The 12830-nt window shown below is 37.3% G+C and overlaps 1 protein-coding gene across 1 annotated transcript in view; it reads right to left on the reverse strand.

Moving 5' to 3' along the window:
• Positions 1-355: 355 nt before the first annotated feature.
• pwp2h (PWP2 small subunit processome component) overlaps positions 356-12830 on the reverse strand; it is a 40635-nt gene continuing 28160 nt past the window's right edge. The window contains exons 20-22 of the mRNA XM_079614661.1: positions 4105-4179; positions 988-1115; positions 356-903 (exon numbers count right to left, since the gene is read on the reverse strand). Of these exons, the coding sequence (XP_079470787.1) occupies positions 851-903; positions 988-1115; positions 4105-4179 (256 nt within the window). The 3' untranslated portion in view covers positions 356-850. The remainder of the gene's footprint in view (positions 904-987; positions 1116-4104; positions 4180-12830) is intronic.

A 12830-nucleotide genomic window follows, 5' to 3' on the forward strand; every position in this document is an offset into this window, starting at 1 on the left:
AATTGCAATTAAATAAATAAATAAACTAAATTAAATGTTATTGTAATATTTGCACTGATCTGTCTAACTTGTGTAAATAAGAAATATCACTCAACCCTATAAAGCCCACAACAATATGAAAAGCTGTAGATAAGGCAATGGTTTTTTTTATGTGTTTTTATAGTGCTGTCATGCAAGATATGTCTACAAAGGTTTTAACCAGATTTGAGTATTCATAAATATGATTTCTGAAGTATTTTGTATTAGTCATTCTTCTAGTTTAAGTACAGTCCTACTTGACATATATAATTTGATAAGTAGGATTGTACTTGTGTATCACCCATTTTTGTGAAATCAATTTGTTTCAAACACAACTAGGCTTTATATTTTATTTAGGAATTAGGTCATGCCTTAATGACCAAAGGAAAATGTGGGTCACATGGCCAAACCAGTTGAAAAAACAATGGTTTATACACTTTTATGCCAAATATGCAATTCTATGAAAATATTATTGACAGCCTGTCAAAGCCTGGCATTAAAACAGCAGAAAAAAAATGGGACATAAATAAATTACAGGTATCCTTTGGGAGATACCATGCTCAATGACAACGCATTATTAAACCATGTAGATAAGCTAAGTCTATTACAATTTTTTTTTTTATTTTTTTTTTACACAATACAAACATCTTTCAGGATACAAAAATAAACAAAAGTATTATCAACAGGTTTATCAATAGTTGAGCACATGTTCATTTTATATATAAAAATCTAAATCATGTCCAATCTAGCAGGTTTGTAGGTACAGAATGTCTATGTTTACATTGACAGAATAAACAAACGAGCACAAAAAAACAGAACATATCTCCTCCTGTTAATTGTCAAAGGCCTGACCTGCTATCCATTTATTTTGGTGATGCGTTGGCTCTGTAATGTTTCATTTGAAAAGTTCATGATTTGCATTTCAGTTTTCCACCATTATAGGCTCATTCATCATATTCTCCTCATCACCTGCAGAGTCCATTGCCACTGAGGACTCCTCTTCATCATCACTGAGGGACTCTGCTGCTGTTCTTTTCATCCCTCTCTGTTTGGACAGAGCAGCGGCATAGCGAATGTTGTAAATGTTCCAGTCACAACTGGAAAGAAAACAGAAATTTTTAATCCTGATGAATAACTAGTGTGTGTGTTTTAGATAACCGTATTTTCCGGACTATAAATCACACTTTTTTCATAGTTTTGCTGGTCCTGCGACTTATAGTCAGGTGCGACTTATATATCAAAATTAATTCATACTGACTGACTGAACCAAGAGAAAACATTACCGTCTGCTAGGGCTGGTATGGATTTTTTCTTACTGTGGTTGAAAAGCAAGAAATTCCCCCCGTATAGAAATAAACCGCTTTAAATTTCAGCACCTTAGCCTGACTTCGTCATACTCATATTCTAGGCAGAATGTGAGTCTGATACTGCTCCATAGGGCTTTGATTATAGGTGTGTCTTAACCGAACCAGGAAAAAAAACCTCTGCACTCAATTGAATAGACCTACAACCAATCAGAGCAACGAAGTAAGTGACGTATGTTGAGAGATGCATAGTTGTCCACAGAGCTCAACGCTGGAAGAAGTAGTAAATTAATGAGTGTAAACGATCTTTGCCGTTGTTGTAAAAAGAATTTAAGAATTCACGGAGTACTTAAGCACGAATAGCATTTTAGAGAGAAATACAAAAGGTGTATGTATATACGAACAAGTTCTCCGTTTAGGATTATATCTCGACAATAAAGCAAATAAATCTTCTCGCATTTGTCAGCCCTGTCTCAACTTTATAACACGGTTGCAACCCGACTTGACTGATTTTTAAAAAATGGAAAGACGACGAAAGAGACCAGGCTGAAGAAGCCCGACCAAAAAATCCTCAACGGATCGAGTCCAGACCGAACTTCCCGACCAAAAAATGTTGTGGGCGGGGTTCGGGCTGGCACCCAGGCTAGCAGTGCCTTGCATCGCACATAGACCTTAAACAATCAGCAGATAACTTTGTGTAACTTAACTTTGTGTTAGCCTACGTGTCGCCATACAAATCAGCATAAATGCTCCTGATAAATTATGTTATTAAAGCATTAACATTCACAATCCACTGTTAATTTAACATAGAAGCAAGCAGGCTGCGTGCATGGTTTGCCATGAATGTGCGCAAATGCGCGCTCTCTTAGATCTCTTATCAGTTCATCGCGATCTCATACATCTCTGTTATCATCAATGAAGCTGACTGCATAATGAATCTTTCATAATATATTTTATAATCTGAGGATTTGCCAGCATGCAGAATTCAGCACTGAACAAAAAGTCAGTTTTGAGCCGTGAGGGGATTCTATCTTCAATGCTTCTGATTGGCCATTGCGTTCAAGAAATCAACACGTCTGTGATTGGCTACATCGCTCAACGCTGCAAACATGTTACAAATAGAAACTCTGGCTTGTAAATCGTTTCTATTTTGTTTTAGTTGTTCTTGTTGCTTTTCTGCAACAGATGAATAACAATTTATTAGTTTTTATATGTTTTATGCATAGAAATTTCTATTTAATCGTTTTATTCTCCCGCAGCCGCACACACATAGTGAGTGCATTAGGCTACCGCCCGCGCTCGCACTCGGCCATCAAATCTAGTCCCGCGCCGCACGTCTCTAGATCACGGGTCCGGCCCGAGTATAGCGCCGGGAAATATCGGGCTCGGGTAGAGAATCTAAGCTCTAAACAGGACAGAGTAACATGGCGGATATCGCTCATATAGTTTTTGTTGACGACGTAGATAAGGCGATAGGCGTGTGTTGCTTAGGCTTAGTTCCAAAGTGCTGCGGGAAACCCTGTGTTACTTTAACATGCCGGACACCTATTCAGCCTGTTGTTCCGTGTGCTGTTGTGTAGCTGAATAACTTGCCTTTCCAGATTAAATGTCTGTTCTTTGTCTTGGATTTTGTGAAATAAAATTCTAAATAAATGGGACTTATAGTCCAGTGCGACTTATATACGTTATATATGTTAAAAAAATATTAATCGCTTGACAGCCCTAATATATATATATTTATATATAAAATCGCATGATTGTCATGAGTTAACTCGTGATTAACCGCAATTAATCACACATTTTTTATTTGTTCTAAATTTACCATAAATTAATACTTTTCAAGTTTGTAATACTCTAATAATTATGGGCATGGATAAATAAGGATACTTTATGCATATGTATGTTTATTATTGAAACCATAGTCAACATAGAGCATCAAGACGAGACATGATTCAAAGGTCATAGATGTTTTTCAAAGAACGTGTTCATGTCTATTAGACACATGAAGAAAGAACAAAGAAATACCAGGTTCCCATTACTTCTCTTTCTTTGCACTGAGCAATTTACTAAAACAAACATGTTTAGATATTTGCACGACAGGGCAGCTCTTCTGAAAATACTAAATGTACATGTATTATTTATTATTACATTAGTTTGTCTCTCTCTGTACCCATTTTGAATAAGCTAAATTCTCAATAAAACTGTTTTCATTGGTATATTTTACTGTTTCTGTTGTCAAACAACAGAATGAATATGAAATAGTGACTGAAAAAAGACCCATTAAGACATAACCAGCTCTCCCTTCCAAGATGTTAATCTACACAAAAATCCTGATAATCGAGCCGTCGTCTGATGAAATCAAATACACATAAGATAAAGACAATGATTTCGGCTATACTTGCATGTAAAATTAGAGAAGCAACATAATATCTGTGTTTAACTGAATTAAAGCGCTGCTCGAGATGCAGAGAGAGAGAAAGGTGCCTGCGCGTGCTGGGAGTGCAGTACCTGCGATTCTCAGAAACTAAATAAGGTTTGGGTGCTTTTTTGAAGGCAAAAAAAAAAAAAAATCGCTTAAGGGGTCTGCAATGTCGCCAAGTTGGCAACACTGTGTATCTCCATTTCTCCAACTAGGGGTTGGGCCACGGGTCAAACAGAAAATACGCGCTGCGTTAACTTGAACTTTATCCACAACATTACTAAGAAAGGAAAACTAATGAATACATACATTTCCATTTAAAAATTTTGTAACGGGTAAATATTTGTGAAAAAAAAAGCTTACAGTTTGGACAGATCATCACTGTGTCTTTGGATGCTCTTCAGCAGCTGCTGTACAGTAGGCAGTATGGCTCCAGATCTGAAAATGACACACATGAATAGTCTTACGGTGATCACCAACAACAGAACAATATTGATACTCTGCATACAGCACTGCAAAATGGGACTAATCTATGTAATATCTAAAAAGATAATATACAGGTGAAACTCGAAAAATTAGAATATCGTGCAAGTTCTTTAACTTAAAAGGTGAAACTAATATGTTATATAGGCTATGTTTACATGGAAACGATCTGAAGAGAAAACGCAAAAGTGGCGTTGCGTTATCGCTTTTTATTCTGCGTTTAGACGAGCGTTATGGGGGGGGAATTTGCTCGCATTTGGTGACGCAAAAGTGTGAGAAATTCGATGTAGTATGCACTCCAGGAGGCTAGGTGGCAATGTGAAGCACTGAAAGTGAAAGAGACGCTGACACCGTTTTTCATGTTTAATATGGTAAAGCTGCTGTTTTAACCCTCGGTGCTCTTTGTTATTTTCCTGTACTGGCGCATGCCTGCAGTGTTGTAATGTAACGGAGTACAAATACTTTGTTACTGTACTTAAGTAGAAATTTCACGTATCTGTACTTTACTTCGCTATTTAAATTAATGTCAACTTTTACTTTTACTCCACTACATTTCCTAGATAAAATGTATACTTTTACTCCGCTATATTTCCACTAAGCATCTTCGTTACTCGTTACTACAAAATAAAATCAGAAGAAATGTGGTTTGAGATTTGGCGAATCACTGCTCCTAGATTGCATTACGCACTCTCTATTTCAGCGTAATGCTTGTTTGTTGCCAAAGGAGGAGGATGCAAAACTGAACCCGCCATGGAAGCGCGAGCCGCGGCCACGCGCGAATCCCAACACGACGCTTCACGAGATGCAAGTGGCTAAACTAAACCGCTGATTTACGATAGAAGTTTTAAACGACCGACATAAATAATCAGTTTGCAAAGACTGTAATCAAAGCTCAGCTTCGGGAAGGGGAGATTTACAGGTAAAGATAAAGAGACTGAGAGAAGAAGAACGAGAGATGGAGATGAGAGAGGGAAGCAGGTAGAGGAATAGCCTTTTGCATACTGTGCCCAGTAATGAGAATAACTTTATTACAATGGATTCCTATTTAACAGAGATATACATATGTTTTTTGCCAATGACAGTGGAAAAATAATATGCCCCCGAACCCCCTAGCAAGATCACTTTTGGGACCTCTGTATTTATAAAACCCTGTGTACGGCTAGTGCACTGAATATAAAATTATATTTTTGAAAAATACAATGAATTATAAGGCTGTACAGAACAGTGCACTATTGCAGACTTATATACTGAGGGTTTAATTATATTATTTTAATATAGTCAGTCGGGAACTAAAGTGGGCCGGACTAAGGCATGAAACTCCAGGGCTGAAAATAGATTTTTTCTTAGTAGAGCAGCTAACTTAAGGTACATGCAGTGGGAGATAAACGATAACACAAGTACAGTACAGGCTACAAAACACAAACAACAGCAGGTTGTACCAGTTAATAGTAGCCTATGCCTAGTATAAGAAATCCACAATAAAGTTCACAATCAAAGTTAACCGCTTGCTTAAAAAAAAAAAAAAACGTTTTACTTTTACTTAAAATACTTAAGTACATTAAATATCAGAAAATTACTTTTCATACTTAAGTACAATATAAATCAGATACTTTAAGACTTTTACTTAAGTAATATTCTAAAAGGTAACTTTTACTTCTACCAAAGTCTTTTTCTAGTACCATACTTGTACTTTTACTCAAGTATTGCTTTCTAGTACTTTATACAACACTGCATGCCTGTGACGTAAACGCGTACGTGACGAGCAGAGGTGTCAAGTAACTAAGTACAAATACTTTGTTACCTTACTTAAGTAGAAATTTGGGGTATCTATACTTTACTGGAGTAATTATTTTTCAGCCGACTTTTTACTTCTACTCCTTACATTTTAATGCAATTATCTGTACTTTCTATTTTTAAAAATAGCCTCGCTACTCCCATTTAATTTCGGCTTGTCATCGTTCAAAAAAATTACCAATAACACACGCGGTTAATAGCCTAGATCTGAGTCCCGCCTCCTGAACACACATCGCTAAACTGATTGGCTTTGTGTTTTCTTTCTAACTTGTGAGAGGCTGTAGTTACATTTGGTTGTGCGAAGCGCCAAAACTCCTCCGAAGGAAACCTAGAGATGCGGTAAGCGAGGGAGAAATCAACAGTTTTCTGCTCAAGAATACGGGGCAAATCGCGTCAAATATTGATTTGGGGACAGACGTTTTTACAATATACTGTATGACAATCGCGGGATAAGTGGCAAACAGAATGTGTGTGCGTGTCTCTCTGTGTGTGACAGAGAGAGGAGAGAGAGAGTGTGTGTGTGTGTGAGAGTGTGTGAGAGAGAGAGAGAGAGAGAGAGAGAGAGAGAGAGAGAGAGAGAGAGAGAGAGAGAGAGAGAGAGAGAGAGAGAGAGAGGAAAAGAGTGTGTGTGTGAGAGAGAAGAAAAGAGAATGTGTGTGAGAGAGTGTGTGTGAGAGAGAAAAGAGAATGTGTGAGAGAGAGAAGAGAGAGAGTGTGAGAGAGAGAAGAGTGTAAGAGTGTGTGTGTGTGTGTGTGTGTACATTTTAGGGTCAAAATAAAGATGGCAATATCAGAAATCCTTGTCGGAAATTATTATTATTTTTTTTTTTTTGAAAACAGCTTATAATCAGACTAAGTGATGTTTTTTGAAAATGTAAAAATGCAGAAAGTTTTCTGTGATAGGTGATTCTATCTTCCGCTTCATGAAACAGATGCTCAGTAGTACACATATGGTTCTAAAATTGAAATAAAACTGAAATAAATTTTCTATGGGCATATATGCGGTGGAAACAGGTAGCCTAGTGCATCCCAAATTTTTCAACATTAACATTTTAATATAACATTATAGTCATTACGGCCTTTAAAAAAATGTTTTTTTTTTGAGGAGGTGGGGTAGTGCACTATTAGGCCTCTGTGGCACGCAGGGCTGGATTAAGAGTTCAGAGGCCCCTGGGCACAATGACTTGTAGGAACCCCCCCCTTCTTAACTTAATATACAAATGAAATAAACATATTTATTTTTTCAGCTACAGTATGTGTATTTAACAGCATTGAAGAAAGTCATTAAATGATATGAAATATGAAAATAAAACACAACATAGACTTCACTGTATAAATTGTACATTGATTCTTATTAAAGCTACTATTAAAGTTCTCAGTCAAGAGTGAGGGATTTGCTCTTTGTATTTTGTTGTTTTATTAACAGGGAAATTTTTTATTGTCATCATTTAGCCTACTCTCTCAAGCCGTTTCAAACCCAAATAAGTCTCCCTCTTCTGTTGAAAATAAAAGTTATTTGGAAGAATGTGGGTAACCAAACAGTTGATGTACCCCAGTGACTTCCATAATAGTTTTTTTCCTACTATGGTCAATGGGGACCAGCAACCGCCGGTTAGCCACACTCCTCATATCTTCTTTTGTGTTCAGCACAAGAAAGAAATTAATACAGGGATGGAACAACATTAGAGTGAGTGAGTAAATAATGACATCATTTTTATTTTTGGGTAACTATCCCTTTAAGGACAAGCGGAAGCATGTTTACTATTAGGGCTACTGTCACTTTAAAGCTGCAGTCCGTCGTTTTTCCTCTTTGTCGCCATCTCTGTTCGAAATCTGCAATTGCAGTTATTCGCGGAATTATTAACTGTGCGTGGGTAGTAAATCGGCATGAAACAGCGCGGATGAACACAATGTATTGAGGAGAACCTGTCGCTGCCGCGTCGTTGTGGATACTGTACTGTCATCAGCAATCTCAGAGTAGGTCTATACTTTTTGAAAGTGTCAACATTAGAATTTTCATCGAAAAATGTCATCTGAACAAGTAAGTAACATTCACTTTTGTTCTGACCAAATTCGGGGGGTGGGGGGAAGCATTGCAGTAGGCTATAGCATGCTGATTAAATCTAACGATTGCTTATATCACGTCAAAACGTGAATGTTACGTTCCCCGTGTATTTGTGTGTGTGTGTGTGTGTTTCTGTTCTGTCTCCCTTCATTGGTTTCAGGTGGTGACCGGGCATTGGCTGTTTGCGGGCACGTGTCATCATTGTGGGCGCGTCATCATCTGTTCCACCAATCCACTGCTGTGCCATGGGTTTAAAAGGCCCATTCATAAAGATGAAGAGAGATCCTCGCCAGATCTCATCCAACTTGCGTGATCCGAGCACGTTCTCAAAACCACCATCACTTTTATGTTATTATCTTTATCGCTGTTGAAATGAGTAAGCACTTCTGCCTGAACTGAGCCTTCATATACATTGAGAGATGCCTAGCTAATTCGATCCAGAGCACTGAGTTTCACCTATTGCGAAATCGGACGGGAGGTAGGAATCATTGTGTCAGTTAAGCGTGGAGTGTTTGCCACAATTGTACTTTTGTTTTTAGTTAGTACAGTTTAGTTAAGGCGGCGTACCCGCTGAAGAATTCGGTTTTGTTTCTATCTTTTATTGTTAGTTAGTTTAGGTACGGCTAAAATTAGATATTAGTTATGTTTTGCTAGTTTCTATAATTTGGCGACACTCTTGATTTTTCTTATTTTTGGTACATTACTTTAACTCTAACGAATCCGTTGATTCAAATGAACATGTCCTTCACTTTCATTTACCGAGAATAAACGTTCCTTCTGTTAACGTTTAAGTTGTTTCTTGGTTGTCTTTTCTCATCCACACACAGCAACAGTGTCTCACATAAATGTTACGTAATCATCCCCTTCTACATCTTTAAACACGTAACAGTGAAAAATATATTTTTTCTGAAGTCCGAAGTCTTTGGGTTTTACAACTGGTGAATCTCCAGTTGTCACTGGTGATTGTCGCTTTAAACTTTCGGGATCCGCCATACCAAGTGCTAAGCTAAATCTCCACCATCATCCAACACACGCTATAATAGCCGACTAGCCGAGACTCCTTCTCTATGTGTACAGAAGTGACGTAATGACGCAAATACATGCTCGAAATTCCCGCGGAAATCCACCAGTACCACTAGAATTAAAATCATTATTACAAGCTTACCGTTTTGAATCGAGGTAAGGCAAGCAGATCGTTTTGAACACTGTCTGGTTACGTTTTTTTTCAAAAATGTATTTTTTGATATTTTTAAACCCAAAAAAGTGCCGGACTGCAGCTTTAAGATCTGCCCGCGACGAGTCTAATATACACGCATTTGACAAGCAGATTTGTTTTCTTATTTTTTTTTCTACTGTTCTTTCACTTTAGACATAACCAACTTTGTTTATGTAAACCTTGTGTGTATTTGACAGTATTAGAGCAATAAGACTCGAAAGATAACTTAGTCCAGTATCCAGGCGCTGTTAGACAGGCTTTTAGTGCATGCGCGCGTCGGGTGTAACGTTATTGCGCTCAGAAAAGCGCCCGTTAGAACAGCGCATCAGCAGCGAATGACATGTTTAACCGGCAAGGCTTTAAAGCACATGCAAATAATACATTTTTATGAACTACAGTGTCCCGTTCCTCTGCATTTCATGTGAATATACGTCGCGCTGTACAGTATGTTGAGACGGAGGCACCAGAACTGCAAACTGATAGAATGCACGATCCTACGATATTTCTTCAAAAGCAGATCGTGGAGACATTTTAATCATAATATTTGACGGTGCCCAGGGCCCCTTAGATGTCCTGGGCCCCTGGGCAATTGCCCAGTTGCCCTAATGGTTAATCCGGCCCTGGTGGCACGGACTAAGCTTTTGTCCTTAATGGCATTTTTTCCTTACATTACTTTTACTTTTATACTTAAAGTAGTTTTGAAACCAGTACTTTTAAGCTTTAAGGTGGACGATGATGAAATTGTTTTTTTTTTGTATTATTTTTATGTGATCACTGTGAAGCTGCTTTGATACAATCTGTATTGTAAAAAGCGCTATATAAATAAAGGTGACTTGACTTTTACACTTTTACTTGAGTAAAAAGCAGTTTGAGTTGATACTTCAACTTCTACAGAAGTCTTTTTAAACCCTAGTATGTATACTTCTACTTGATTAACGAATGTGAATACTTTTGACACCTCTGGTGACGAGAGCCACCATGAGCAGATCGGTGCCTTCACTGTCTAGACTTTTGCGTTTTTACCCTTTAGACGGGAACACAACAGTGGAGCGTTTTTAAGATTTCCACTCTGGAGGGTGGTTTCACTTTTTTGCATTTTTAAGCCGCAAAAACGTCATCGCCGTCTAAACGAAAGGCACATCTGATAAAATATTTTTACGTTTTCACCCACGAGCGTTCTTGTGTAAACAGGGCCATAGACTCATTACATGCAAAGTGAGATATTTCAAGCCTTTATTTATCATTTTGATGATTATGGCTTACAGAACCCCAAATTCAAAATTATAACAAATAAAGGCTTGAAACAATCTCACTTTGCATGTAATGAGTCTATATAATATATTAGTTTCACCTTTTAAGTTTAATTACTAAAATAAATTAACTTTTGCATGCTATTCAAATTTTTCGAGTTTCACCTGTATATATATATTTTTTAACTCTTTCCCCACCAGCATTTTTTTAAATAAATTTGCCAGCCAAAACGTTCTAAATTTTGAACATCAATATATCAAAACAAAGAACAGAGCATCTGTGTGTGTATATATATATATATATATATATATATATTAGGGGTGGAGCCGAACCCGAATACGGTATTCGGAAAGGCACAAATAACGTGTTTTTTACAAATACTTATTCCGAACAAATACTTTAAAAAATATTTGTATTCGGGAACAAGAAAAACTTTATTTCAAAAAGCTGCGTTTCCTCATGAGACCGCAGTTCATGCCCGGATGAGTGAGTGAGTGACGGACACAGGCTGCTCCACACAGCAACAGAGAGGGCTCGGCTCAGCGAAAAAAACACTTAACTGCATCACTATTTTTGTTGAATAGATGTTTGTACCTTAACTGGGTTCCTGAGGCAGTTTATAGGCCTAACTTTCGAGAAGCGATCGGGAGATTACGCAGCATTATTGACGTCTGCAGTCGGGTGCGCTCATGTCCGCTCTATTTAACGCGGTAATTTAGATAATAGGCTGTTGACAGAGTAACGTTAACGTTCGGTTAAAAAATTTAAAAATGCTTGTGTAGTTTTGTCGAATTGTATGCACGTGTGGGAGTTATATGGTACGTAAGTTACTCTGTCTGTTGCAGACAGCAAGATGTAGGCTGTAGGCTTCATAATGTTCACAATGGTATTTTATTAGTTGTTGGTTTAACCATGGATGAGGTAATGGCTGTTATGTTATTTTCTTTTCAATGACATTCCTTGTTTCATTGCTGGATTTATGGAAAAACATCAACCAATATTGCATATCCATAATTATTATAATGGATATAGCCTAATTAAAGAATACTTACACATAACGTAAATTAGAAGTGTAACGCAATTTTTTTTTTAAACGATTACGATTTTTACGCCTATTTTGAATTTTATACGAATACAAATAAAAATACTTTTCCCCCCTCAACAAATACAAATACAGATACAAATAGCGACTGTTTTGCACACCCCTAATATAAATATATATATATTAGGGGTGGAACGGTACACAGAAGTCACGGTTCGGTTCATACCTCGGTTCAGACATCACGGTTCGGTACGAGTTCGGTACAATGGAGGGAAAAGCAAAACAAAAATGCAGAAGGCAATTTTTTTATTGTTCATATCTCAGGCCAAAGAGCCATTTTTTTCCATTTTTGGTTAATGCATTTTTCCAAAAGAGCCACAGTAAAAAAATTATATAAAATTATTATTAAAGACATGTTTTTTTTCAATAAAATTTTAACAGTAGTAATTATTAGGTCCATAGACAACTAAAAACAAACAAATATTCAGCTAACAATAAAAAAGTTGCAATATGGAATTAATTGTGCACGACTTTCACTGTGAGGTTGAGTTACCAACTGATGAGCATAAATCATCTTCGTGTGTGTGAGAGAGAGTGAATGCACACAGTACTTACACCCATGCGTTTACGTGAATACTCGACTTGGCATTTTTATATATTTATGTGTTATTTGGCCGTTAGGGCGCGCAACCAAAGACAAAGGCTACTATTTGTCCGTATTGTGCTCGGAGCGCGCGCACAGCATCCTGTCAATAGAGTTCAGTTCTCTTTCATGACTTATCGCGCTTTTAATATTTCTTTTCAATATAAAGCACATCCTGCTCTTTTCTTTCTCATTCATTCATGTTTGTTATTAAGAACTTTAAACAAAATAGTCAACTGAAATATGCACGGATTATCAAAAATAGGCTACGACGACACATTTACAGGACATAAGGGTCTCTGCGACAAAAGTGAAAGTAAGGTTAGCCTACCAGCGGGTGAAATGTTTTGAAATGTCTCTGTGCACAGCAAAGCACCAGTTTCAATAAAAGGATATATATATTTTAGTTTATAAAGCCTTATTTTACATTTTCGCTGCTGTTCTAAAAATCGCCATCAGCCTACCCAAAATTGCAGCTGCTTAAATCCCAGTGCAGGAGCTGTAACGTAGTGGTTAACGTTAGTTAATTGCTGTGGTGACTCGTGAGTCGTGACACTTGTGATCACCACTGAACACACACTTTTGCCGGTACAAC

This window comes from Phoxinus phoxinus, assembly GCF_949152265.1.
Source record: "Phoxinus phoxinus genome assembly, chromosome: 6".
Taxonomy (NCBI): Eukaryota; Metazoa; Chordata; class Actinopteri; order Cypriniformes; family Leuciscidae; genus Phoxinus; species Phoxinus phoxinus.